The following is a 27,504-nucleotide window of genomic DNA, read 5'->3' on the forward strand; positions in this document are numbered from 1 at the left end:
GCTCAGCGTGGCACGATGGCAGGTAGGCGAGACGAGCTCCACCTTCATCATCACTTCAATGCACCATGAATATTTCAGCAGCCTTCAATATTTCTTACAGCCCTGCGTATCCAGTTGTCTCTCTCTGCCAGTGTCCGTCTCTGGCAGCATCACACACACACACACACACACACACACACACGCGCACACACACACACACAGCCCACCCGCCTCTGCATTTAATCGTCCATTTCTTTCCGTCACTCTCCTCTCATTCTCTTTTTTTTTACTACCTTACTACCAACTCCTCATTTGCTTCTTCCTCCTTCCTGGTCTGAGCTTGTAATGTAAAATGTGTGATCTCGTCTGCTGAATATCAAATAGATGCGGCCTCTGATTTATAGGGAGAGTAATGGAATCCCACTGAGGTGTAACCTTTGTTATGGTGTGTGTCTGTCTGTCACTGAATGTGTGTGAGTGTGTGTGTGTGTGTGAGTGTGATAATTCAAGGGCAAATTGAAAAGTAGCAGCCTCTGCAGTGTTTTTAAACAGGTGTCCTGACAGTGGAGGGGATGAAGGTGAACCCTGCTGATCCGTCTTTGTTTGCTCTTCTCTTTTATCTCCTCTCTTGGTATGCACCCTTCGCTCTTCAGCATATAACATTTAACATGTTTACTAGTTACAGTTGTGCTCATAAGTTTGCATACTCTGGCAGAAATTTAGAAATAGTGGCATTGATTTTGAAAATATGACTCATCATGCAAAATAACTGTCTTTGATTCAAAGACAGTTATTTTGTTGTTACAGACACACACAGGTTAAAAATGGCAATTAAAGGTTAATTTCCCACACCTGTGGCTTTGTAAATTGCAATTAGTGTCTGTTTATTAATAGTCACTGAGTTTGTTATCACTCACATGGATGCACTGACTGTTGAAAAACCTGCGTAACAAGGTATTGGAACTTTATAAAGATGGAAAAGGATATAAAAAGTTATCCAAAACCTTGCAAATACCAGTCAGTACTGTTCAGTCACTTATTAAGAAGTGGAAAATTCGAGGATCTCTCGATACAAAGCCAAGGTCAGGTAGACCGAGAAAGCTTTCAACCAAAACTGTGAGAAGAATTGTTCAGGATACAAAGGAAAAAACCACAGGTAACGTGAGGAGATAAACAGGCTGCTCTGGAAAAAGATGGTGTGGTTGTTGAAAGGAGAACAATTCGATAATACTTGAACAAAAATGAGGTGCATGGATGAGTTCCCTAGAAAGAAGCCTTTACTGCGCCAAAGCCACAAAAAAGCCCGGTTACAATATGCCCGAAAACACCTGGACACGCCTCACAGCTTCTGGCACACTTTAATTTGGAGTGACGAGTGACAGAGTAGAGCTTTATGGTCACAACCATAAGCGCTATGTTTGGAGAGGGGTCAAAAAGGCCTATAGTGAACAGAATACCATCCCCACTGTGAAGCATGGTGGTGGCTCACTGATGTTTTGGGGGCGTGTGAGCTCTAAAGGCACAGGGAATCTTGTGAAAATTGATGGCAAGATGAATGCAGCATGTTATCAGAAAATACTGGCAGACAATTTGCATTCTCCTGCACGGAAGCTGCACATGGGACGCATTTGGACTTTCCAGCATGATAATGACCCAAAACACAAGGCCAAGTATACCCTACAGTGGTTACTGCAGAAAAAGGTGAAGGTTCTGGAGAGGCCATCAGGGTCTCCTGACCTTAATATCATTGAGCCATTTTGGGGAGATCTCAAAAGTGCGGTTCATCCAATCACTTTACTTCACTTTAATGACCACATGACCAGAACAGGTGGATTTATTTTCAGTACAGCATGGTTAAAGGCTCAGCTCAGTGTCAGCAGCATTGCACCAAAGACATACAGTATATACATGTAACTTATCAAGCAATGAATAAACATTACATACAACCGAGTTAAACATGTTAAAATGTAGAATATCAGCGGATGGTATCGACCGCAACAGCCCAGTATTGAGTAGAATCGAAACGTCTCCAGTCAAACCAGTGCTTCAATCGATACTTTTTGTAACCATATCGCAGCAAAAAAATTACGATTTGTATGGTTCTGCTTGCAGCCAAACACGCAAGCAACACACAAAGAAAGAGAAGAGCATGCCAGCTGAGGTGTCAGGCATGTTCTTCACTGTTGCAGGTTCATCACCACAAGCTTGGCTTTCCGTTGGTTTCATCTTCTGGTATCATTTAACACTTCTCTGTACATTTTTATTTGCTATTCATATCACTTGTCACTGATTGATCGCTGCGTTCCATCACATTAAACGCTTTTGTAGCGCAGCCTCCGGCTGACATCTCAGACTGACAAGCTCATGTCTTCGCATGGCACACAGGATAAACTCTTGACTATCACCTTTTCTCTGGCGCCACCCTTGGGGCAAACTGTTGAAGATGTCTCCCCATTGTTTTTTTATTTGTGTATGATCAAAGTCTATGGTCGCTATAGACTTTTAGTCCATAATTGTTCTGTGAAGTGAACTAATAGGGCCATTTTGTAGTGTAGCATCTGAATATTTAGTGAGAATTATTGTACTTTATGCACAGATTACCTCACAATGCAACTTAAAACGCATAATAATAGAGGTAACCCTCTCACTATACAGTATGTACATTCTTTTTAATAAGTGTATAAACACACTGCAGGAACTAGTCTTTAAAACTGTCTCTTCTAGATCAGATTTGATCTCTGTAGCTATCACCCTGTTTCCTCCTCACTCGTTTTTTCTTTCCGTTTCTCTGTTCAGTTCGGTGTATCTAACACAGCAGTTTAGATAAAAAATTATTGCCATATCTAGTTAAACATTAATCATTCTTCTCTCTACTCCCATATCTTTCTCTCACTCTGAGTCCTTTTTCTGTTCCTTTCTCCTCCCACCTGCAATCTGTCCTCTCCTACCTCAATTATAACCTATGATTCTTGTTTCTGTCTCTTTTGCGCAGTGATTCAGTTTGTTTTAATTATTTGCAGGCCCAAAGCTGTGCTTGTTTTTTCAATTTCACCAGTATTCCATTATAAGAAAGAGAGATTTTTCTACAAAAAGTAATGTCAAAAAACACAAATGAGAGTTGGATTGCTCTTGAATTACTATGACTGACTATGATGGTTTCTCGGTATTATCTATGTGAGTAGCTAACATAGGACAATAAAAAGAGATTTGCTGGAATATTTTATTTGTGGAATTTCACCTTTTTTCATCATTTTACCATACAAATCATCCATGCGAATAATATTTAATGTAAATGAATTATGAAAAGCCAATTTCCATTTATCTGAGTTTTAATTTTCAAATGGATCATTGACTGACACAGACCTTAGACTCTAATGATGATGAGTGTAAGGACCACTCGAGGTATGGTGATTTACATTTTTTTTTTTTTTAAATGCATTGGCTGAGCCTATTGTAAAGCTTAGACTTAAATTTTTTCAGCAGTATTCGCTATTTTACGATGTGTTACAACAGTAAAGGGTATTACCAGCAATCGGAACCAGAGCATCTGCAGATTTATTCCATATCCAAAATGTTATGCTCCACTAAAGTTAAAGAGGTGGTATTATGCTTTTTGGCTTTTTCCCTCTCCTTTATTGAGTTATATATCTTTTTGTGTAACAGGTTTGCAAAGTGAAAAAGCCCAAAGTCCAGCCCAAAGGGAGTTCCCATCTCCCACAGAAAACACTGCTCTGAACTGCCTGAAAACAGCTCGTTTGTAGTCCAGCTGCTTCCCTTTCATCCTTGTGACAACACAGGGATGAAAGCTAAATGTGCCTCATGTGCGGGGTGGTGATGGCGCATAGATAAGATTGGTGATCGGTTCGATTCCCACTGTGAGACATCCACCATTGTGTCCCTAAGCAAGACACTTAACCCCTAGTTGCTCCAGAGGCGTGCGACCTCTGACATGTATAGCAATTGTAAGTTGCTTTGGATAAAAGCGATAAAAGCTAAATGAATAAATGTAAATATAACGCTCGCCAAGCGGCTACTCCGACACGCCCTTAAAAACACCGGTGGAAAAGCACTTAGCCGCAGCACAGCTCCTCTCCCTTCCAAACACTAGCTACCCTCCAGGCATGCAGTGGACATAAAGTTGTTACTGTGATGTAGAGACAGAGCTCAGTTAAAACTTTATGGATGAAAAATACTTTTGTTACAGATTAATAACTCACCACTCTGAAACTCTTGCTCCAGTCCATGTAGCCTACAGCTGAACCGAAGCTGTTTACCGTCTTTTGGCTGACCCACCCTTCTCTGCTTCTGATTGGCTACTAGTCCTTAACTAGGAACTGCACATGTGCAACTCCCAACAAAGATCATTTAGAGACAAGATGTATCACTCCACAGCTGAAACGAAGCCTTCAACACAGGGTGAAAAGAGGAGCTGCAGAAATGTGCAGTATGAGGGGGAAAAAAAAAAAAAGTGTCTTTTGAAAATTAAACCATGTAAACCTGTTGTAGTACAACCTCTAAATAGGATTTTGAACCTGAAAATGAGCATAATACCACCTGTTTAAGCATGTTACGAGATAAATAAATCACGTTTTTTGTTATCTTCGTGGCCATCTTGACTGTAAGGGAGCCAGGAGAGGCAATTGTTTTTATTTTCTTTTTTAAATTTCTTTTTTATTATTTGTTTGGGAGGGGTGAAGGAAGTAGGGATGGGTTTTATTTTGTAGGCTGTGTTACAAAAAATATTCTCCCTTGAATAATTATTATTATTTTTTTTTTAATTTTGGACTTATCGTCCAGTTTATTGTTTCCTGAAGTTTATACAGGGAGGCACTCTCCCTACCTTTTGGCTTTTCCACGTAGGCACATGGAGGGGTGGGGAGGTGCTCTCTCCTCCTCATCTTTTTCAGTTCAGTTATTATCCCAACTTGACTTTTGGTAAGGGCACATGGCTTTCCACGTAGGCCTGTCGATGGGCAGGGAGATCCCAGAACAGAGCCATACCAACAATTATATTAATTATTATTATTGTTTGACAAGTGGCTGATTTTTTATATTCTACTAAAGGCAAATGTCATTTGGATAGTCCAGTCTTATCTTACTACATCAGATGAATTAGCTGAATGTTTTTAGAGATGTTATTTAAGAAGAGAAACAATGACAAAGGCTTGTGGTATAATCTGACATTATGCTGCTGGGCCATCGGGCACTTCTGCTATGCAAATCTCCCATAAGATTGATTTCTGTATGTAAATCTGAAGCTTTTTCCTTATGGCCTCTTCCTGCCCCATTTGACTAAAAGATGTGATACAGTGTCGCCCGGCTCAGCTAACAGCACTGAACTCATGCGTTTTGGGAGCATTGTATTGGCTCCTGCTGTAGTGAATGGTGTACACATGAGTGTGACATTTGCATTAAAAATAATGAGGATGAGGAAGTTCATGGTAGATATAGAATATATTTTAGTGCGTTACGTTTGTTTTAGCCTTTTGTCTCATTCAGTGATAGAACTAACATGTTTTATCTTTTTTGAAGTCTTCAACAAAAAACAGGTGTTGAATGCTGATACTGATATGTTTAGCAGTTAATGATACTGTAGTTATTTTATTACAGGATTTGGTGCTTTAAATTTGGTGGTTTTTATGAACAATATTGACCCACATCATCTTGGCAGCAGATACCGCTGAGATACAGCAGGCTTTTGAATAAAGAATTAATTAGCAAACTGAACAAATGGATGTGTAAAGAAAGTAACACATAATTTAAGGTATATTCTTTGTGTAGTTGATGTTTACTGCTTCCATTTTAAATTCCCTTGAGAATATAAAGCCAGCAGGTGTGAGGAAATTTAAAACAGAAAATGGATAGGAATCCCATTTTTTGTAAAAATGGAGACTTATCAGAAGAAAGCAGCCTGTACTTACAAAGTATATGGTTTTAGATATTCAAGCCTAAATGATTGCATGCTGTCAATATTGATTTTCAGGGCATAAGCAGAAGATACCTTGTATTAGTATGTAAGGTGAAGTCTGTTTTTTTTTTTTTGTTTTGTTTTTTTAATTGTATTGTATTAGTATGTAAGGTTTATTTATTTATTTTTTTAAATTATCATTATTTCTGATCATGGAGGTATGGTTGTTTCAGAGCTAGCTTCATGACAGAGAAGGCACAGGGTTTAGGACTTAAATAAAAGAATTTAGGACACATGAGTCAAGATGTTCTATCCAATCAGAAACTTGTTTTTGACTCTATCAGGTTGTAATCTGTTAATGTGGGCCACAGATTAATAATCCTCACTGGGCAGTTTGCCTTCGATAATCTAGCTGGTCTCTGGTGATGTCATCGTGGAGGGTGGTGGGCGATTAGGCTGGAAAGAGTTCAATGAATAGCGGGTGTGAGGGTCAGTCAACAGCAGCTGATGAGTACAGTGATCGTTGACTCTTTCGGAAAGTTTTGCAAGTGGCCGTATCCTTAGTTAAGCACTAGGAACCTTTTAGATCTTAATGTGTGACAATTTAATGAAGAGGACAAAGCTTTTTCTCCCTGTAGGCAACTGTCTCCATTTGTCTTTCTTTTTTTCTTCTCTCTCAGGCTGTCCAAAAAACAACTACACAACCTAGTATCTGGTGTTGTTTTCCTTCTCTGACTCACACTCACATACAGAGTCTAAATTATTAAAACCAGTCAAGTTTCCTGTATGCCCCCTGAGAAACTCAAAACCATTGACCCACAAAGCAGCAGTAGCAGATATCCATAACACTCACCTTAAGCAGCTGTTAGTGTTTATTTCTAAATAAATGAGTCTCTTACACTCCCTCTGATGCACAGCCACAGCTTCATAATCCCTTCTCTCCAAGTTGCTTATTTGTCAAACATTGTGGGCTGAACTGTGTCTTTTTCTACTGATAGTGTTCAAAGCTGCATGTGATTATGGTTTTGAATGAAGTACTAACTTGCTTACTTTAATCTGTGTTGTACTGCACTTGACTCCTACAGGATGTAATTAGGTTTAACCTAAGACCTTTCTGAATTCCCTGTCTGTGCTGTATTGGGTTATACACTGATGCTAAGTTGTAGTAGTCAACACAGTGTGTTTTTATTAATAATGAAGTTAAAAATAGTAGTAGTTTCCACTCTTCATGTGAGCTGGCCATTCTGACCTTGTGTGAACTGCGGTGTGAGCTTTAAGTCCCAGTAACCTAAATCTAAACTAAAACCATCTCTCTTCCTGTTCAGATGACACGGTGTCAGCCAGCAGTAACATGGACATGGAGGACAGGGTTTCCCACTTGGAGCAGAAGCTGCAGCTGCAGGAGGATGAGATCCAACTGCTGAAAGCCGCTCTGGCTGACGCCCTGCGTCGTCTGGGCTACTGCGAAGAGCAGAGTCTAGGGATGCAACCAGGAGGTGTCCATGCTGCTGGCAGGAGATCTCTGGCCACCACAGCTTCTGCACCAGCAACCAAGGGTAAGTAAGGTAAAAAGAGAGCTAAAGGCCTGCACCCTTTCTTAGTTAGTTAGTTTTCTCATCAGTCATCATTTTTTTTATTTCTGTATTTCTGTTAAGCTGAAACACGTTCTTGCTGTTTTTACGTTCATATTCTAAGATAAATGCTTGTGTACCACTGTGATTGAGAGGAACATTTGAGCAAGCATTCACTGACAACATGTCCCATGAGCGTTAGTCACTGCCCTGCTGTCAAACCGTCATAGGAGCTGTTGTTGAATGTTAACAACGTTATTGTTGTTATTGTTGCTTTGTCAAAATGGGGAATAAATAACTGTATTGCTACAGCTGCTCTTCTGTCAACACTGCACCTTATGAGATTATGCTGTCATTTTATTCCCCATTGTCACCAGTGGAAATGGCTCACCAAAACTATGCTCTGAAAGTTGTAGGTGGCCTTTCATACAAAACTGAGGACAGGTCAACCACTACATCTGCAGCGTCAGACTCAGACCTTCAATGTCAAAGACACAAAATCTTGAGGATTTGTCCTCAGTGACATGGATCTATAACACAACAAGTTATTACTGCACCTGCTGTCACATAGTATGGGGACAACATTAACTCACATACAGTACAAAGTGATAGTCTCAGATTTTGTTTTGACACTGGGCTATACCTTTTATTTATTTTATGTTTTTATGAAATTGTTAACATCTATCAATTCCTCTTTTGCTGAAGCTAATGATGATGTTTTATCTATCAGTGCGTCAGCTCCTGCAGGCTCTCCCCTCCAGACCTCTGAGTAACGGCTACGTTCAACAGAAACGCCTCTTCTCTTCCCCTTCCTCTCCAAAGAAGGAGGTGCTACAGTCCATTAAGAGGTATAAACAATGCTAAAGAAAAAGATTTTTAGATTAGATTTAGATTTTTTATTATTCTAACATTTACACTTAATTTCAGAAGGGAGATGCAAAGAGCCAAACTAGTAATGGTGGTGACACAATTTTGTGAATCCTACAAAAAGAAACTGAAGCTGAAAAGTATCAGTGTATTTATTTATTTGCACATGTTTATATTTATTTTAATTTTGTATGTCTGTTTAGCCTTGTCTTCACAAAGAGCTGAAATCTGATGACTGATTTGAGTCATTTTAATTTTACATGATTTGCAGCAGATGAGCAGCATGACCCAGGCCTGGTTTTAGCCGGCAACATTAAAACAATGCTGCGTATCCAATGTCAGAACATACCGATTTCTCTTAAGCGTCCTCTCCTCTTTTATCTCCTCTCCTCTCCTCTCCTTGTCTTCAGGAAGAGTATGTCCACAGAGCGTCTCACCCTGGTGAGGAGAGAGCTGGGAGCAGAGAGTCGGAGTCGAACCACCTCCTCCAGCTCCTCTGGAGGCAAAAGGTAACGGCCTTGTCCAGAGATGGTGTAAATTAAACACTGTGTTTCTAAATTTGTGAACATGTCCTTATATCTGGGACATGTCTTACTACTCTGTGATTCTAGAAAAAACACCATCAGTCAAATTTTAGACAAAGGTAGATGTAACAGAGAAAACGCTGATACTATATCCTATGTTGCCTTGAAAACTCTCAAAAAACTAAGTCCTCTTTTTGTCTCTAACAAGCTCAGAGAACATGTTTGTGTATCCTGGGTCGTCAGGGAGGAGTGGAGGAGTTCAGTGGGTTACTCGGGATTGTTGTCATGAGCTGTCTTACCTTTCTACTCTCTCTTCTAGACTGTCACACAGTCTGATCACAGTCAGTCTGAACACATTTTGTGCTTGGCAGAAAGAAAGATAGTGAGTGTTCGGTTAGAGCAAGACTAACTTAAAAGTAATTTTAGATATTAGAGTTTAAATATCCATATTTCAGATATCATATTATTGAATATGTTTAATACACTAGCACGCTGTCCAGGGTGTGTTACAATGCATGCTGGTATAGTCTCCATCCCCACATGACCCTGATAAGTAGGTATTGAAAATGGATGGATGAAGTAATTAAGATACTGGTATTAAGAAAAGGCATTTACAATTGTGAATTCTTACTGTAGTCAAACTGTAGTTTGTTTGATATGGAACCAGCCCATAAAGTTGTGATGTTAACTAAACAAATGAGCTGCAGCAATCTGGTCAAAACAAGTATACAAGTACTTTTTTGTTGTTTCAAAAGCTGCTCTGTTACTTGAACTTAAATAAATGCACAGTATTTACTGTCTCTTTATTAAATTGATAAGTATGCCTTCATGATTGGCAGAAAATTGAAAGAAATTGCTAGATTACACTTTTCTTTAGGTATCATGACAGTAGGTGCAGTGTCTTTAAACCTTTCACTGTGCGCTTTATCACTGTGAAAGTCAAGCATTCCCAAGGCAACCAGCTGACTTGCCTTTTACAAAAAGATTTTTGTATATCCTTATACTTAAGTATACTTAATACCTTAATATTGAATAAAAAGAGAGATTGTGCTGTATGGCAATTGAAAAAGGACCAACTGGTTGTGCAACCCAGTCTAATAAACATCTGCATCTGATTTTGATGAAGGAATTTCACATGTACAGCCCTCAGTGTGGGAGCTGCTGGGACTCTGAGAAGTGATGGTTTAGCATTTCTGAAGTTTAAAGAACACTCAGGATGTGTTAGAGGCTTCAATTATTCAGACTGTGTTTTTAAGAGGATAGAGAGAGAGACACAGATTCTGCACAACCTCATCGTCATTGGTGTCGTCTGATGTGTCCCATCATCATCTGTCACTGTTACACTTCCACAGTCAGCATTTCCTGTTCGCCTGAATCTGGAATGTCACTATGAATTACGTCTTGCAGTTAACATGCTGTTGGTCTTTGCAATGCCACAGATCTGAGCCTGATAGACACTGAAGTATCCACGTGTCGCACAACACACGGACCATGTGGCATCAGTAAACAAACTGAGGAACTTTATCATTGGTTATACACACTTTTTTCATTGTTCTTGTTTTTCTTTTCATCAGTCTGCCTGTCATTACACCATGTCTTTCTTTTCTTCATTTTTCATCCCCTCTACTCCTGTTTGTGCTGCTTCTCATGTGGGCTCTTTCTCTCTCTTGAACAGTAAAACTTCCTTCCTTCCTTCCTTTCTGCTTCTCTTTTCCTTTTCCTGTCCACTCGTTTGCGCTCCTCTTCCCACCTCTTCTCTAGTTTCCTTCCATTTCCTCTCCTCTCCATAGTTTTCTTCTTCCCTTTTTTCCTTTTCTTTCATTTCCTCTCTTTTTCTTTTCCTTTTCTCTCATCCCCTCTCCTATACTGTCCTTTCCTCTCCCCTCTCTCTGTTTTCCCTGTCTTTCTGCTGACGGATCAGATTTCAAACAGTTCTTGGTTAAAGGGGTGTGGTTACCGGGCAGAGGGGATGGGTCCGCACGGTCAGGAAATGCGTTCTGATTGGATAATGGGGCCTTCAGGCTGAGCTAAAGGTTTGCTGAGTGAAGGAGGAAGTCCTGTGTTGCTGTTGGACAAGGCAGGAACCACTTTGTCTGCTCACCACTGTTGACTGTTCCTCTACGGAAACCTTGCAGCCATGAAGAGATCTACCAGGTAACTAGTTGCTTTACAATGGACAGTCCGTTATTAACAGAGAGAGCGGGAGACTGTGAGCACAGAAGATTTACTTTTTGGAAGAGAAGATTTTATGCTTTTATGGATTTATACCACAAAAATAAAGTAAATGTCTTTAAGTTATGTTGTGAATGAAAGCTTGGAGCTTTAGTCTTTGGACTGCTAGATGGTAACAGTTATTTTTAAAATATGTATAGTGCTTTTAAAGTCTACATGACTTTCAGGGGGGAAAAAATGTAAAAGTATTTTTGTGTCACACCCAGCTAGTCCCTCATTTGTTGTTTGATTAATATTTGAATAAATTATAGGTTGCACAATGAAATGCAGTTTAGTTTGTGGAATGCATTCAGGTTACACAAACACTACCTTATGTTTTTGGTTATTTTCAGTCAGTTTTCTTGGGTCCCGTTGCACGACAGCCTGGGGAAGTTGTGGTGTTCTATGAAACTCTTGTCACGCAAACCGTTTGATGCACTAGGTTTCCCATCCGCAGGGCTGTGGGTGGCTTTGGGGAGGGGCTGCAGCTAAGTAACATAAATACAATACAAACAAGAGCCGGTTTTGTTAGCGGACCATGGATCAAATGGCAGAAGGCGTGTCTGATGAAAACAAAAAAATATATAATTCTGTCATTTTTGGAGTTAGTTATAGTTTTAATAGTGTAATAGGAAGGAACAAGTGAGTTGTATTATATGAAACTTGCTGTTCATTTTAAAAGCTTTCAGATGATTCACATTGTTCATGAGCTCAAAAAGCTTTAATCTGACTAATGGAAACTGTAATTTGTTAAGTGGTTTTATAGATGTGAAGTGGATCTCTTACCTAAGAAGAGGTTTGATTATGTCCCATATTGAACTAATTTATGCACATTTTGCAGTGTCATTAGTTGTTCTTTTATCTCCGGGCTTCTAATGATGGTTGAAACAAACAAGTTACATTTCTGTCTGGGTTTTGAAACCCTCACACACAAATGAGTGAATATGAAGTGACAGACTAGTCACAGTGTGCTCAGCAGTTCTGCCAGTTAACTGATCTGTTAAATCTGATTGATTCTGGCAGCAGATGGGACAGAGCTTATGCTTTTTATATTACAGAATGAAGTTCACCAAAAAATAAATGAGAATAATGCATATGCTTATGTGGAGCAAACTGCTTCACATCACCTTCTTTAATTTTGTTTGCACACACTGCCTTGCGTGGTGAGTTGCACCTAACATTAATTTAAATGTCATTCAAAGGGATTTTAATTAATTAACAAGTTTCTGAAACCTGTAGAATATCCCCAAAAATTTGAAATGCCCTGCAGTGTTGCGATCACAGACGGGAGGATGTGAGACTGATTACTGATTCTTCTCAGCTTGTGATAACATTGATTGAACGTCCTGCTTAACATGCAACATATTGACCGTGTAGCTGATTGCAGAGAAGCATTTTCAACCACTAAAACCAGGTTTTGCCGCAATAAACCAGTTAACAGTAGTCACTAATTCTGCCTTTCTTTTTCATGTAATTTTAAGTAAAGGGTAATGTGTGGTTTTTTTTTTTAAATTTATTTATTTTATTTAAATCTAAGGTCATCGTACAAATTTCAGTTTTGCCATTCAGGCCTGGATTAATGCAAACACAAGTAATAAGGAAAAGATTTATATCGCGTTCACTCTGTTTCATGGTACAGAAAGCTGAAGCTCATGAGATGCATTTGTGTCCATTAACTGAACCACTGCAGTACTTCAGTCATAATGGACCAGGAAATGGACGCAAACTTGACCATTACCACTGCTCCCACAGTTCAGGCGGCTACGACCCATCACTCAGACTACAACATCCAGTTTATCCCCGCATCCATTGCTGCAGTTTCTCACAGCTGGATTAAGCACATTCCCTTTACTTATAAAAATTACAGGATATGGTTACTAGCGATTCCTCGTCACTGTATTTCATAAGTCAGCTGAGGGCTTGATAAATAAAATTGTGCAGCACACTAGTTGCACAATATTTGATTGTATTTATGCATTATAACATTGCAGACCAGCTAGCATTAATACAAATATGTTTTCAGTTGTCAATATGATGCACATTGGGCACTAAAATGACCATGTTTAATCAAATTTACAACCTTCAAAGTATGATAAACAAACCAGCTAACACAAGATTACAAAGATTATAAAGACTGTGGTCAGGCACACGGACAGTCAAAAAGTCATAACTGAAAAAGATCCTAAATCTTGCAGTCTCCTTTTCAATAAAACACTCCTGTCGCTTCCAGCCCAGCAGCTGCAAAACAGACAGATCAGTGAGTGGTTTAGATTAGGACAGCAAGCTGCCCTGGATTTTGGATTTTAAACTGAGCACCAATTCAACGCCTCAATTTTAAAAATTGGAAACCTAACTTAATCAACATTTAGTAATTGTCTGACCTGTTTCTTACCCCCCAGATTTATTCAGAAGAATTTGTTTTGGTCAAATCTGACACCTGCTATGCTTTTACAAAGCTGAGCTGCAGGAAGCGTTCACATTTATGTCTGATAGATAGAAAGATGGGTACTTTGTTCTCTTATATTTTAGAGAAGGAGAGCACATAAATTACTATATTGGTTGAAGGCTGTTCTAATCGCCTGCATAGCTATGTCACTGTCCATGAGCAGAGCTCAAGCTAATGTCTGGGCCTCTTCAGACTACACTGAGAAAAGTTTAAAAAAAACTCTAAAATCTCTACAAAGACTTCTTGGATCTTAGCACTTCCACAAAACAATGACATAATGCTGGATTTCTCAGGAATCCTAAAGGGTCTTTGCCACTCATTAGTCCCCTCTGGTTCTAAGAAGAACCAACTGTGTTTTCAAAGTGCAGGCAGGCAAAAACAATTCACTCAGTGCTGCACGTTAATGAATGCTCTGTTTGTGCATTCCCTCCCTGGAAACCTGGTGACCGGGACTGCAGCCGCATGGGTTTTACATCCACAGTTATTTGCCCTGTCCGGCTGCCAGTTACCCAGCATGCTGTGCACAAATTACTGACTCTGAATCAATCTTGTTCTCTCATTGGCTAGAACTGGGCCACACCTCATCTTTCTGGCAGACAACGCATACACACACTCACTCACAAACAAACGCACACTTGAAGAGACAAACAGGCCTTTATGTGGTTATTTTCAAGAGCCGACACCCTGCCTGGTCAACCTCCAGCTGCCTAGAAAGACAACACAAGTCAGGTCCTTAGATCAGTCGCCTGTTTACTCTGCAGTCTGTCTTTTCATCTTCTTCAGATGCTTTATGTTCAAACATACATCCAAGCTCTGGTCTTTTCATTTAATAATAATTATTGTAAAACATATTGTGGCAAACCGACTTTATGGGGGGGGGGAATTCACTTGACATGACCTGACAAGCTCAGAGAGACACTGAGATGTCTCAGTGCTGTGAGGCTTTTCTCAGGTAACTCCCTGTTAAACAAATGTCAGGAAAAGCAGACACGTGGTTCATCCCGGTGCTTGAAGTTGTCCTGTTGAGTCCTTTTTTTTATTTTTATTTTTTTATTATTGTGCATTCTTGTGCGCATGCACAATAAAAGAAACAGTGCTCGTAGCCCAGGGTGCCTATAAGTTTCAGTTTACTGCCTGAAGTAGCATCTATTCTTTGTCATTTTACCATGCATAGTATCCATAGTTTATTATTTCATATATGGCATTTGGTTTTCTTATGTTTGGCCATTCATTTATTCTAGTTTCTCTCTTTGTCACCTGTCTATATATAATTGTTATTTCACCTTTTTACAGTTTGATATTGCACTGACCGTAAAACATGTTTTTGCCACTTTCTTCAAGTCACTTTTGTACTACATAATTTGTAAATAAATGCTATTTTTGCGTCTTGTAAATTTGGTCTATGTTGTCAGTGCATACTTTTACATTCCTAATTGTTTCTGAATTTAGAACCTGTGCACCTAAGACAAATTTCCAAGTCACTGCCGTTGTACTCAAAGTGCTGAGTTTTCTCTTCACCCTTCCTGTGTCTGCTTCCAGACACTCAGGAAAGTCAAACATATCTTTCCGGACTCTCCTGTTGCTGAGCAGGACGAGACAAGCCCTCAAATTCCCTTATCAAGCCTTACTTTTACTGCTGTTGCCACAGGGATATTCACCTGTCAGCTGAGGCGGCAGTTCAGCATCCCTAATGATCTGATTGGTTGACAGCATCCTGACAGGTTAAGTTGTGGTCAGCATGCTGTGAAATGCTCAGTGGGCAGTTTTGATTGGTTGACAGACAGCTGATTCAGGAACAGCTACAGCTGCTGTAAATAGATGAGGCAGCTACAGGTTTTGATTGACAGGTTTTTTTTTTATGGAGTTTTGGAAAAGTAGCGGACTCACTGGTTGTCACTTTAAATTAACAGTTATCCAACTTTTTCATATAAATACCATTTTGCTTTTCTATGTGACCTTTGGTAACATGCTTGATTCTCCATCTCACTTCTCTCTACTCTATCCTCTGATCCTCCCTGTCACATTGTGTGGCTGAGCACTACATTCATTGTGTGTTTAACTGATGGTGTCACATTCGTACACAGATAATAGGACTTTTCTGTTTGCTTTGTGTCTGCTGACTCGATCAAGAGCACCTGTTCTCTTTACCAACCTGTGTACAGGTTCACATGAAAGACTTGGCGCTTTTATTCAGTTTCTCTATTCATCAAAGGTTAACAGAGCTGTGTCTTGAATCATGTTGCCTTTAGGTACCCATCCCACACTGGACAGTACACACAACAGACCACACCTGGGACTTTTTTTGCCATGAGGAGGAAATATATTAAGGAATATGCAATATGTTGGCACAGTATCAACAGACACAATAAAGGTCTTCTACTTTACTTTTTACTTTATTTTGGTGTATGCTGAACATTCCAGTTAATATGTAATGCGTACATGAAAACAGTTTCCAAGCAGCTAGTCCATCATCTCAAACAAGAATTGCAGGAGGATAAGAGCCTTCTTCCAAGTCTTGATCATATGATGCATGGGCTGTGTGTTTTTTGCTGACTCTGTGTTCTGCTCCCCTTCCACAGAGATCCCTGTTGTCCAGTTAATGTGAAACTGAGCGGTCAGGGTTGCAGCCTGTAGAGCAAGAAATAAATCTTTTATAAGAGAGCCTGATGTTATGGAACAAAGTCTTGGGCGTTTGTGTACTGTTTGATGTGTTGCTGGTGCTGGTTTTTTCCATTTAAGATGATAGACAGACCCTGAATCACCTTATGCTGCATAACAATATTCACAGAAGACATTTCATTGATTCTTATTTTTTTTTCTGTTTCAGCAAATCCAAAGAATGCACCCTCAATGCAGGTAAAGAGTTTTACCCTGTATAAATCTTAGTGTCTACTTTTAAGGCTGCATTGATGTCTTATCCTTCCATTACTGTCACATTCTAATTGGTTGTAAAGAGGATGAGCAACCTCTGATGTGAGAAACTCAATTAGCATTTAGAAGTCCTTGAAGTACTCTTGAAGGATTAAATATGGAAATATTGAACATCCATTATAATTACTCAAGAGCCCAGGAAGCAGTAACTTATGAAGCTACTAAATTAGTAGTAAAGACATGATTGTTATTGCTTAAAGTGTTCAAAATGATGACATGAGGAACCATAAACATCTGAGGCTAGTTTTTATTTTCTAAAGCATCCATATTGATTAAAGGATACTGAAGGATTGGCTTTGCAGAGCCATGTTCTGTCTGTAAATGGCTTCTGATCATTGCAACTAACGAAGACCAAATGTTTCCCTCTGTTTTCTATTACCTCTGGTTTTACTGGAGACAGCAATTTTCCAGGACACAATAGCAAATGTCAGAATTTAAAGGAAACCTAGTGAATGAAGTTCACAATTACACAGGATACCTTTGACTGTAGTCAGTATGTATTGGTAGGATTTGAGCATATTCTTTACTTTAGAATATGTAGGATTTTACACTTCAAGAAGCCAGAATTCTTGCCATTTGTTGAGAATTTGGTTGTTTTTTGTTTTTTTTTAAAAACCTTCCAACCATAATTTTCTTTCCCTCTAGAGGACGGCTACGTAAGGATGTTCCTCCGAGGTCGTCCTGTCACCATGCATGTTCCAGATCAGCAGAGGGGGAGCTACAGCCTTGACCAGAAGGTGGCGCTACCTGACCGCAAGCTCAAGCTGCAGTGGGTGTATCCTTCAGACTGGGAGAGGGAAACTGAGAAATGGAGAAATTAATGAATGATGATCTGCTTTGATCAGAGGATTTCAAACTGAGGGAGATGTTAGGTAAAGATACTACATGAGGTGACTTGATGATGAATGATGCACATAATTTATTTTTACATTCAGGGTGATTTACATGTTGAAAACCCCGGGGGGAAAAAAGATGGATAGACACTTTAATAATTGTAGTAATCCATTAATTAAATAAAATTTGACAATGAATGTAAAATCAACTTTAGGTCATAAGCTTTAATTTCTCCCTCATACATCTTGTAACCTTTATATTCTGAGTAGTAATCTTGGTTTCTCATTCTAAACATTGTTAAAGCGACATAAGCATCAGTCCTTATGAGTCACCTTGGTAAAGGGCATCAAATGTCTAAAATAAGTATATCAAATATTCTCTCGCTGGTCCTGTCCATCTTCATTCATCTTGTTCCATAACTTGAGTGTGGACCAGGTATGGCTACCGCGGACGTGACTGCCGCTCCAACCTCTACCTGCTGCCCACAGGTGAGATCGTCTACTTCAATGCCTCTGTGGTGGTGCTGTACAACACCGAGGAGCAGCAGCAGAGACACTACCTGGGCCACAACGATGATGTCAAATGGTGAGAAAAGGAGGCTGATTAGAGCTGTCTTCCAAGTATTATATTAATAGTATTGTATGATATTTAAGGTCAGAGTAGAGTAACTTGTCAGATTGTGTAACCTGGATTCTCCCATTTACCCTGGTTTTTGTGTGCATGTAAACTTATCGCATTTGATCAAAGACAGTGGTGAAAGATTAACTACTCAAGTACTGTGTGCAGTACACATGTAGAATAATGCACAGGAAGCACCCAGAGTAGACCTGACAGCCGGATATGGAAACATTTATTTAAACAGAGGAGTGACTTGATCTCGTTTGATACAACTTTTAAACAAATGTCAAATGATTCATGCAATTCTTCCATGTACTGAAATTATTTCGTACAAACCTAAAACTAAAAGTTTTCACGTTTGGCCAATTTATAAGAAGCTTCCTCAAACTCCTAGAGAGCCAAATGTTTCAGACCACTCAGATTCTGTTTCTCTCATCATTTTTGTTTCCATGTAGCTTCATGCAGCTGACTGTGTTTATCATTGATGGGATTGTTGGTTTACTTAATTACTAGCTGACATCTGAATGAGCTCTGTGACTGGAGCCACTGGGATGTAAACAAAGTAAACTCCCTTGAGGCATGATGGGAACAATTATTTTTTTTATATTTATTTTTTTACAGGGAAACACTCGCATTCTCCTCTCCCACGGCGTCATATTGAGTTCTCCTCCTTGTCTTACTATGAGGAGGCTCCTGTGTTAACTACTACAGTTTTTACGTAGTTTTATTTTAGAAACACAACGTTGTTGTGATAAAGACAGTACAATTATAATAAAATAAATATGGTCAGTTTCCAAATTAAATCACAGAATTTGTAAGTGTATGTTTTTAAAATGCTAGCATTTTATGGTGTTTAGTGTCAGTAATGGACATGTTTGACACTTCCTTGAACTTCCTTGTTTATGAAAGTCAGAGGCCAAAAAGAAAGTTATGACAGTCATGGAAACAGCCGCAAGTGATGGCAAATCCTGAACATTTCTCTAGTTGTGACGCTTTGTAGTGTTTCCACTTTCAGAGTAAGGCATTTACTTTTTATTCCTCTGGACTCTTATACATTGTTCCATTTTAAAAAAAAAACAAAAAAAAACAGAAGCAGTGTATTTGTAGTAATGAGCAGTGTAAAAGTAGTAATCTATACTTTCTCTTCTTAGCCTGAGTGTGCATCCTGACATGGTTACCATAGCAACCGGCCAAGTGGCTGGGAACTCTAAAGATGGAAAGGTACACCTGCACCCTCCTACAGAGTTTCACTGTTCATTGCATATGATGTAAAATTCCTATTTAAAAACTTTTTGTGTAGGATGTGATTTGAGCACGAGGAGTAAGTTTAATGAACTTGCATGGAACAAAAAGTTTTAAAGGTGTATGTATGTTTTAAGTTTCTACATATCAGATGAGTTTGTCTAACAGTGTTGTCTCCTCTCTGTCACCGGTTAAGATGCTGGCTCCTCATGTTCGTGTTTGGGACTCTGTGAGCCTCAACACGCTCCATGTGATCGGGATGGGAGTGTTCGACAGAGCAGTCAACTGTTTGGCTTTCTCCAAGTCGGTAAGCAGGTTCACATCCTGTAGAGTTTACTGAGGGTTTGCCGCTGTGCAAAGTTCAGTCAGGTACTAACTGCTGATTTACAAAATAGTACTAGTTAATACATGTAACTGTCTTTTTTTGTTTTTCTCTCAGAATGGCGGCACCTTCCTCTGCGCTGTGGATGATGCCAACGATCACATCCTGTCAGTCTGGAACTGGCAGAAGGAGAAGCAACTGGCTGATGTCAAGGTACCCTCACCCTTGACCCTGATTACATTTATACAGCTGTATCATTATTAATACTATCTCCTGGTTCTAAACTAAACAAACTGTATGGATTACCATCATGGACAAAAGACAACATAATTCTTCTCAGAACACTAAGTTAATCTGTTAGAGGAACATGTTTGCATCTTCCTCCTGTCTCTGCAGTGCTCCAATGACTCTGTACTGGCTGCTGTGTTTCATCCCATGGATGCCAACCTGATTGTTACCTGTGGAAAATCTCATATCAACTTCTGGACTATTGAGGGCAACACTCTCAGCAAGAGACAGGGCCTGTTCGAGGTAGGAACAACTGTTCCATGAATGTATCATAATACCCTCCTACCTCAAGTTAACATTAGTAATTACAGCTGTAGTGAAAACTGTTTTTTGTTTTTTATTCAGCTAGCTAAAACAAATGCAGTCTACTACAACAGCCTTTCAAAAATCTCTCTTCTCTCTAGAAACACGAGAAGCCAAAGTATGTGTTGTGTGTGGCGTTTGCTGAGAATGGGGATGCCATCACAGGAGACTCCAGTGGAAACATCTACGTCTGGGCCAAAGGTAGAATCTAAGTGGATCACAATGATTACAAACTATAGTTTTAGTAGTAAAATATTTAGAGATGCTCACTGAGGTATCAAAACATTATTGCAGCATTTCTGTTCACGTAAGAACGTGATTAGATATTTGAAGAGCAACCTGTTAAGATACAGGAAAATCAAACCAATTTGCCAGTGATGGATCACAAGTAAGATGTAGCGAGAAGATGTTATTAATTCCATCACAACTTTCAAACTGAAATGTTCCGTGGGCTCATCACGAGGTGATGTGAATGTACAGCTTTTCCACTTGTTTTTCCCACTTAAAGAAAAGCCTGAAAATATAAAAGCTTCCATCAGAGACGGGGTGTACTATTTTCTGATTTCTTCTGCGTTCTGATTGGCAGGTGGTACGCGCATCAGCCAGCAGGTGTCAGGGGCCCACGAGGGAGGGATTTTTTCTCTTTGTGTCCTGAAGGACGGCACCATGGTGTCTGGAGGAGGGAAGGACCGCAAGGTGGTGCTGTGGGACCACAGCTACAAAAAGAAGGCAGAGATGGAGGTGAGGGCACCAAAGGGTGATGAGTCCATTAAAGACGCAGTGACAGAATAATCCTGAGGAGCAAATCAGTTTCCTGTTGACATTTCTGTGCCACAACTGCTCATTTTAAGTATTTAGAGCGAGACCCATAAATGTGTTTTTAATCCTGTGTCTTCTCTCAGTGTACTGATGTCTACGAGTTAACAATCAGTGGGTTTAAATGATCATTTTTCCATTGGGACCACCTGGAGCTACCCCATGTTCCATGAATCCCAGGAGGATAGAATTAAAATAAATATTTATAACACAAAAGAATATTTGAAAGATTGAGGTGGTGTTGTAGAGATTGTAAATGTGATTTATTATTAACAGACTTACAGTTGCATTAAAACCTATCCATTACATTTGACCTTTCAAACAGAAATGAAGGCATTATTGCTGTGTACCTTGTAAGAAAGCATCAAGTTGCGAGTCTAGTAGAATACAGTGAGGCCTACAGTTTTCTATTATGATGAATTAATACACAAACCAAATGTTTTGTTTTTCATCAGTGTTGTAGTACTCGAGACCGGTCTTAAGACCACTTTTTGATGGTCTCGGACTCGACCGCATTTGTACCGGTCAAACCCATAACTTTGGGAATATCAATAAACTGCTTTTGCATTGTTTGATTTAGTTTTTAACATCCTAACTTTGATTGGATGTAAAAGGTGTTGCTTCGAATGCAACCAATAACCCTAATTAAAAATGAGTTACCGTTAACGCCTGTCCCCCCCCTCCCCACGATGGTAAACATGAAAAAGTGTTGAATAAAGATTCTTACGTTGATTTCAGCTCTTAGTGTTTGAATGTGGGTGTGGATCTTTCAGATCAATTTGAGAAGTACTGAAATGTGTCATGTAATGTGGGGAACTGGTCTTGGTCTTAACTACAACACTATTTTTCATTATAGTCCAAGTCCATTATAAATATGGCTACAGTTGATTATAGTAAAACAATAGTTTGGGCCTTTTAAGGGGACATTGTCTTTGAGCTTTACCTTGTTCTGTAAATTGTGTGAGATGCTTTTAACAGGAACATGTGAGCTTTTTTTCGGTCTGTGCTGTGTGCGTGTATCCAGGTGGGTGAAGCGTTTGGTCCTGTTCGGGCTTTGGCTGAAGGGAAACCTGGAGAGCTCTTTGTAGGAACCACCAAGAACGCCATCATCAGAGCCGCCTTCCCTGATACATTAACTCCTATTGTACAGGTACACACAAACAATTTGCATATTTCTGTTTTCAGAAGAGGACACAGTATCATTTGTTTACAGTGAAAGGTGCTCGCACACATTTGAACTTGACACTCGGCGGTCTCGGGTGTATTACAAAAAACATAATGTGTTACAGGGTCACACAGATGAGTTGTGGGGTCTGGACGTCCATCCCTCAATGGAGCAGTTTGTCACCTGCGCCCAGGATAAACAGGTTCACCTCTGGGACAGCAACTCTCATCAGCCCCTCTGGAGCAAAACCATTGAGGTTCTTTTACCATTACATCATATCAGGATCATAACATTGGGCTGTAGAGTACTGACCTGACAGTACTAGAGTAGAACAAAGAATTAGAGGATTAGACAATTCATCAATATTAAGAGTCATTATTTAAACAAATGAATTCATCCTCTTCTCTGCTTCCTCCTGTGCCTCAGGATCCAGCGAGGTCTGCTGGTTTCCATCCCAGTGGTGCTGTTCTGGCTGTGGGGACCATGACTGGAAGGTCGGCCTCAGTTACAATTCTGAAACTAAACGCAAACATAACAATCACAACCGGCAAACTATTATGCAACATGACAGCTAATGTATTTCTTAAAGCAGCAACCCACGTAAAGCTATAGACGGTATTACTGCATTTAGAGTTTATATTTATTTGGTGGTTTGTTCCTTTTTGGTCAACTTAACATTAAAATTATATAAGGTAAGAGGTTTCCTTTTGAGGTCAAAATACAGAATGGGCATTTGTCTCGAATTTCTGACGTGTTTTTGTGTGTGTTGCAGGTGGGTGGTGCTGGACACTGACACCCGGGATCTTGTTTCTATGCACACAGATGGCAATGAGATCATTTCTGACATCAAGTACTCACCAGGTAGAGCATCACCCTTTTTATGTCACACAACCTGATGCATAAAAACACACACAAGACACAGTGAACAGCAGCTGGGGCGACACAGCTCAGAAACTGTCATGTTTCAGTACTGTATTAACTCTGGGCTTCTTGTGCCTTTAGACGGTAACTTCCTGGCCGTTGCTTCCCATGACAACTTTGTTTACATCTATGCTGTGACGGAGAATGGCAGAAAGTACAGCCGTGTGGGGAAATGCACTGTAAGTACACATTCCTAAAATAACAACCCTTTTTCACAACTTGCATCTCAGTAGTCTGAAAGCTTTAAAAATAGTTAAAATGAAGAAAAAAATAGCAGTTTTTTTAGCCACTTTTACACTATTGGATAAATAACTTTGTTATAGTTTGTGAAATGTAAGTGGCACTTTTACTTGAAGTACTTGCATAACCCTTTCCCTCCAGAATTAGATTAATAACAAGAAATCAGACCTCCTTCCAAATTCAGTTTTAACAAAAGTAAAACACACTGACTGAGAAATCCCATTTCCCCCTAAATGGAGTGTTTCAAATGAAACCCTCATTCCTTGTGTGATCTTTATTCAAGCAACATAAACTCCTCCCTTCCCCCCCCAGGGCCACTCCAGCTTCATCACCCATCTGGACTGGTCGAAAGACAGCCAGTACCTCGTCACTAACTCAGGAGACTACGAGATCCTCTTCTGTAGGTCCTCCCTCTTGTCTCTGTTCACATAAGCTTGTAGCTTGCCCTTAAGCCACTCTTGTTTTAAAGATATAAACAAAACAAAAACAACAAAATGTTAAAGTGACATTTTCACTTGTTCCATGCATCAGAGCATGATGAACTTTATTTTGTTTTCTTCAGGGGAGGCATCCAGTGGTAAACATGTGACCAACATGGACACAGTGCGCAACCTGGAGTGGGCTACTTACACCTGCACTCTGGGCTTCAACACCTTTGGTAGGTCAATAAAACTAATGACACCTTTTTTATCCATCTGTGATTTGATCATCTAGATCTGAGGTGATGTGGGACAGATGACTAGTAACATCTAGCTTTTGCATTTTGCACCAATTAAAGGCGGGCTAGAGACGACTGAGTAATGCAAGGAAAGTCGGAGTTACAGTAGCTTAAACAAGAAAAATTAGGGTATGTACGATATTCCATGTTTTTGACTGATATAGGTTTGAAACTGAAAGAACCCAGACTGAATGAGCTTAGTGATATGAGGTTTAAAGTTCAAATGTTGGTCAAAAAGAATACCAAGATTCGTTGAGGCTTGTTGTTAGTAAGGGGGCCAATATAAAGACTGACCTCCTTTTTGTACAAAAATCAGGGCCAATCACAGTGACCTCAGTTTGGTCCATTTTGAGATAATTTTGTGACATCCAGTTTGTAACAGAAGCTAGGCTGTCATGTAGGGTGGTAAGGTTATTAGGTTTAACCGAGAAGTAAAGCTGCATGTCATCGGCATAGCAATGGTAAGAGATGCCACTAGAAGAGTTAAGCAGATGACGCAGAGGTAGCACATCAAAATAAAATCCATGTTCCACATGGACCTTTTGATCAAACCACTGCACAGCGTTGTGCATTTTGCTGCAGCCTGAAACATGGAAAAACATGAAATGAAAGAAAACAAAGTGATTTCTAATGTTTGACTGTTTTTGACTCTCGCTCTCTTTCTGGGTCTGTCACTCAGGAATTTGGCCAGATGGGGCAGACGGCACAGACATCAACGCCGTGTGCAGGTCACATGACGGATCCCTGCTGGCCTCTGCTGATGACTTTGGCAAAGTGTGCTTGTTCTCCTTCCCCTGCTCTCAGCCAAGGGTCAGTCACGTTCACTTAGTTACACACTGTTAGCACATCAGCATCGGTGTCTGTGTGTTTTGTATAAACACTGTTTTTATTTTGACATATTTATGACATGCAACTATTCATAGTTTATTCATCCACTGTCTTGAAATTTGCTCTATTCTGCATAGCCCTTTCACACCACAGCTGAGCAGCAACACTGTTCTTCCCTGCCAACATTGTGATTACATGTTAATGAACACTAAGACTCACTGAAAGCTCAGAAACAAAGTAGTCAGCCATAGACCTATAATGTGCACAATTTCTACCAGGTGTTTATTTATTTTTTTACAAGTTCAGGTTTTCAGCCAAAGCCGTTTAAACTGGAGCTGTAAACTTAATTGTCCGTTCAGACAAGCTGGCTGCCATTAGCACAGAAACTCAAAAGCTGTAAATAGTTACAAGGTAGAATTGTATCTCTCTTTTTTTTAATTTTTGACTAAAACCAAGCGAGTTACAGCTGTGCTCCATGTAAAACTGATAGTAATGCAGAAACTGACCTTCTGTTTTTTTTTTTTTTTCTGTCAAATGTATTATCTAGAGCACCAACGATTAGTCAATTAGTTGTCAACTATTAAATTTAATCGCTAAGAAATTTGATTATCGGTTTGAGTAATAATTTTATTTTTTTAAAGGGAAAAAATATTTGATTCCAGCTTCTTAAATGTGAATATGTTCTGGTCTCTTTACTCCTCTATAACAGTAAACTGAATATCTTTGGGTCGTGGACAAAACAAGACATTTGGGGACGTCATCTTTAGGCTTTGGGAAACAATGATCAACATTTTATAGACCAAACAACTAATCCATTAATTGAGAAAATAATCAACAATGAAAATAATTGTTAGTTGAAGCCCCCTTATCACTGTGTTGCCCACAGTTTTCTCTTATATGATAAATCTGAAGGGTTTTGTGTGTGTCTGTTTATCATTATATGCCACGAATTACTGCTGGTCCTGCTGACCTTTTGCCTTGTTCACATTTACAGGCTCCCAGCCACCAGTATGGTGGTCACAGCAGTCACGTGACCAACGTTGCCTTCCTGCATGACAACACTCACCTGTTCTCCACTGGTGGGAAAGACACCAGCATCCTGCAGTGGGTGGTGGCCTAGGCAATGCTATCCATCTAAATCTCTAATCTCCCAAAGGCAGGGACCAGCATCCACTTGGACCTGTCCTCACTGTTTTATCTTCCTGCCACCAGGGGGCAGTATCTCCTCTGTGCCTACTGGAAAATAAAAAAATAAACCACACATGACTTGACCTACCCACAGATGTCACACCGGATGAGTATCGCTGTAATAAATGGAATATTAAGTGTCCTGCTGTTTGTAATAGAATGTAGAAAAAATACTTATTACCATGCAGGAAGTGAATCCTAACTGTTCCCAAAAAATCAATGAACACACTAAACCTGTTATTTTAGCGTTAGTACTAACTGTGCCTAAAATGTATTTATCTTGACCCCCTTTAATGAGAATGCCACCTATTTTAAGGGACACATGTATTTGCAGGTTTTGGCTCCATAATTACAAATCAGCTTTGTTGACCATGTTTGAATGCATTCACACTTAGGGTTAGGTAAGGGTTTTAGTTATTATATGTTGGGGTTTAATATTGGTATGGTATTTTTTCCTACTACCCCCACCACCTATTGGTTTCCTTTAATTTTCCATGAAGTATGAAAATCTGACTCTTGACGCTTGCTTCGTGTGAATGGGTTAATGCAGTACAGACTTTGTAAATTGGACTGCACTAGAACAGTGTCACCACCCAACAAGAATGTAAGATTGACAGAAAATAATGCGGAATCGATGTTCACTTTAAGTGGTGACCAAAATAAAACATTTTCTAATAGAATTTCATATCATACTGAATGCATGGAAACAAATGTGTTCTTGAAAATGAAGAAAAAATATACTTGAATATCTATGAAAACAGCAGCTTGGTTTGCTAAATGGTGACCTGTTATGCAATATACATGATTTGAAATAACGAAGGTTAAACACATGCAAAATCACATGGCTGTGCATGTAACTTCTGCACCCAAAGTGAGCATATTGGATTCATGGACCGCTCTCTGCTAAAGCCAGAAATTAAAGAGATACACCTTCAAACTTGTGCAGGATGTAGTAAAACAAAATATAACCATGTCAAGATGCGATATTCTAAAGTCAGTGAATATGTCCTGTAGCTTTAAGGAAGACTGATGCATGTTTGGAAAAAGTAACTGATATGTACTGTGACAAGGGAAGATTGTTTTAGAATTCCTAAAATGAGTGTTGTTCCCCCTTTTAATATTACTATAACCCCATTGCCTTGTTAACTTACACTTTTTACATCCCAAGGCCTGATTTCCAAATTGCAGATTGCTGTAAACGGTACAAAGTGGCTATTTTGTCCAGAGCCTCTCATTTTGCCTCTACCCCCGGGTTACTGTGTTTGATTGTATTACTGCTGTAACTGTGCTGAGAAGGCACTAGATGGCGCTACAATGCAAGAGAATGAGCATGATTGAAGCTGCCCTCCTGTAGATGCTGTTAATGTGGCTAAGGTCTATAGAGTAAATATATGTATTATACAGTATATCCGAGTCTGTGTTATTTAAATATTTAACTAACAATGATGGATATTATTATTGTTCCTGTGGCACTTATCTCGATTGACAGAAGGGTAATATAGGCTTGCTGTGCTGTGGAAGTGAGCTTGAGCTGTGCTTTGCCTTCTGTTTTGCTAATAAAGTTTTTACCCAAATACTCCTAAA

General features: G+C 39.5%; 1 protein-coding gene across 2 annotated transcripts; it reads left to right on the forward strand.

Moving 5' to 3' along the window:
* Positions 1-27,504, forward strand: eml2 (EMAP like 2). Of its 2 annotated transcripts, XM_038693085.1 has the most exons (22): positions 1-22; positions 7,213-7,443; positions 8,189-8,306; positions 8,736-8,834; positions 16,334-16,362; positions 17,083-17,212; positions 17,707-17,856; positions 19,041-19,110; positions 19,328-19,438; positions 19,571-19,666; positions 19,850-19,984; positions 20,146-20,245; positions 20,631-20,785; positions 21,885-22,010; positions 22,150-22,281; positions 22,452-22,519; positions 22,798-22,886; positions 23,028-23,125; positions 23,499-23,586; positions 23,749-23,844; positions 24,584-24,714; positions 25,727-27,504. In XM_038693085.1, the coding sequence occupies exons 1-22, from the start codon at positions 16-18 to the stop codon at positions 25,850-25,852; spliced, it is 2,385 nt and encodes a 794-aa protein (XP_038549013.1). In that variant the 5' UTR covers positions 1-15; the 3' UTR covers positions 25,853-27,504. The 2 variants fall into 2 exon arrangements, with proteins under 2 accessions (XP_038549013.1, XP_038549014.1); XM_038693086.1 differs by lacking the exons at positions 1-22; positions 7,213-7,443; positions 8,189-8,306; positions 8,736-8,834 and adding an exon at positions 10,870-11,003.

The sequence above is a fragment of the Micropterus salmoides genome, unplaced genomic scaffold, assembly GCF_014851395.1.
Source record: "Micropterus salmoides isolate LMB-PRFRI ecotype aquatic unplaced genomic scaffold, ASM1485139v1 Ms_hic_scaffold_3, whole genome shotgun sequence".
Classification (NCBI taxonomy): domain Eukaryota; kingdom Metazoa; phylum Chordata; class Actinopteri; order Centrarchiformes; family Centrarchidae; genus Micropterus; species Micropterus salmoides.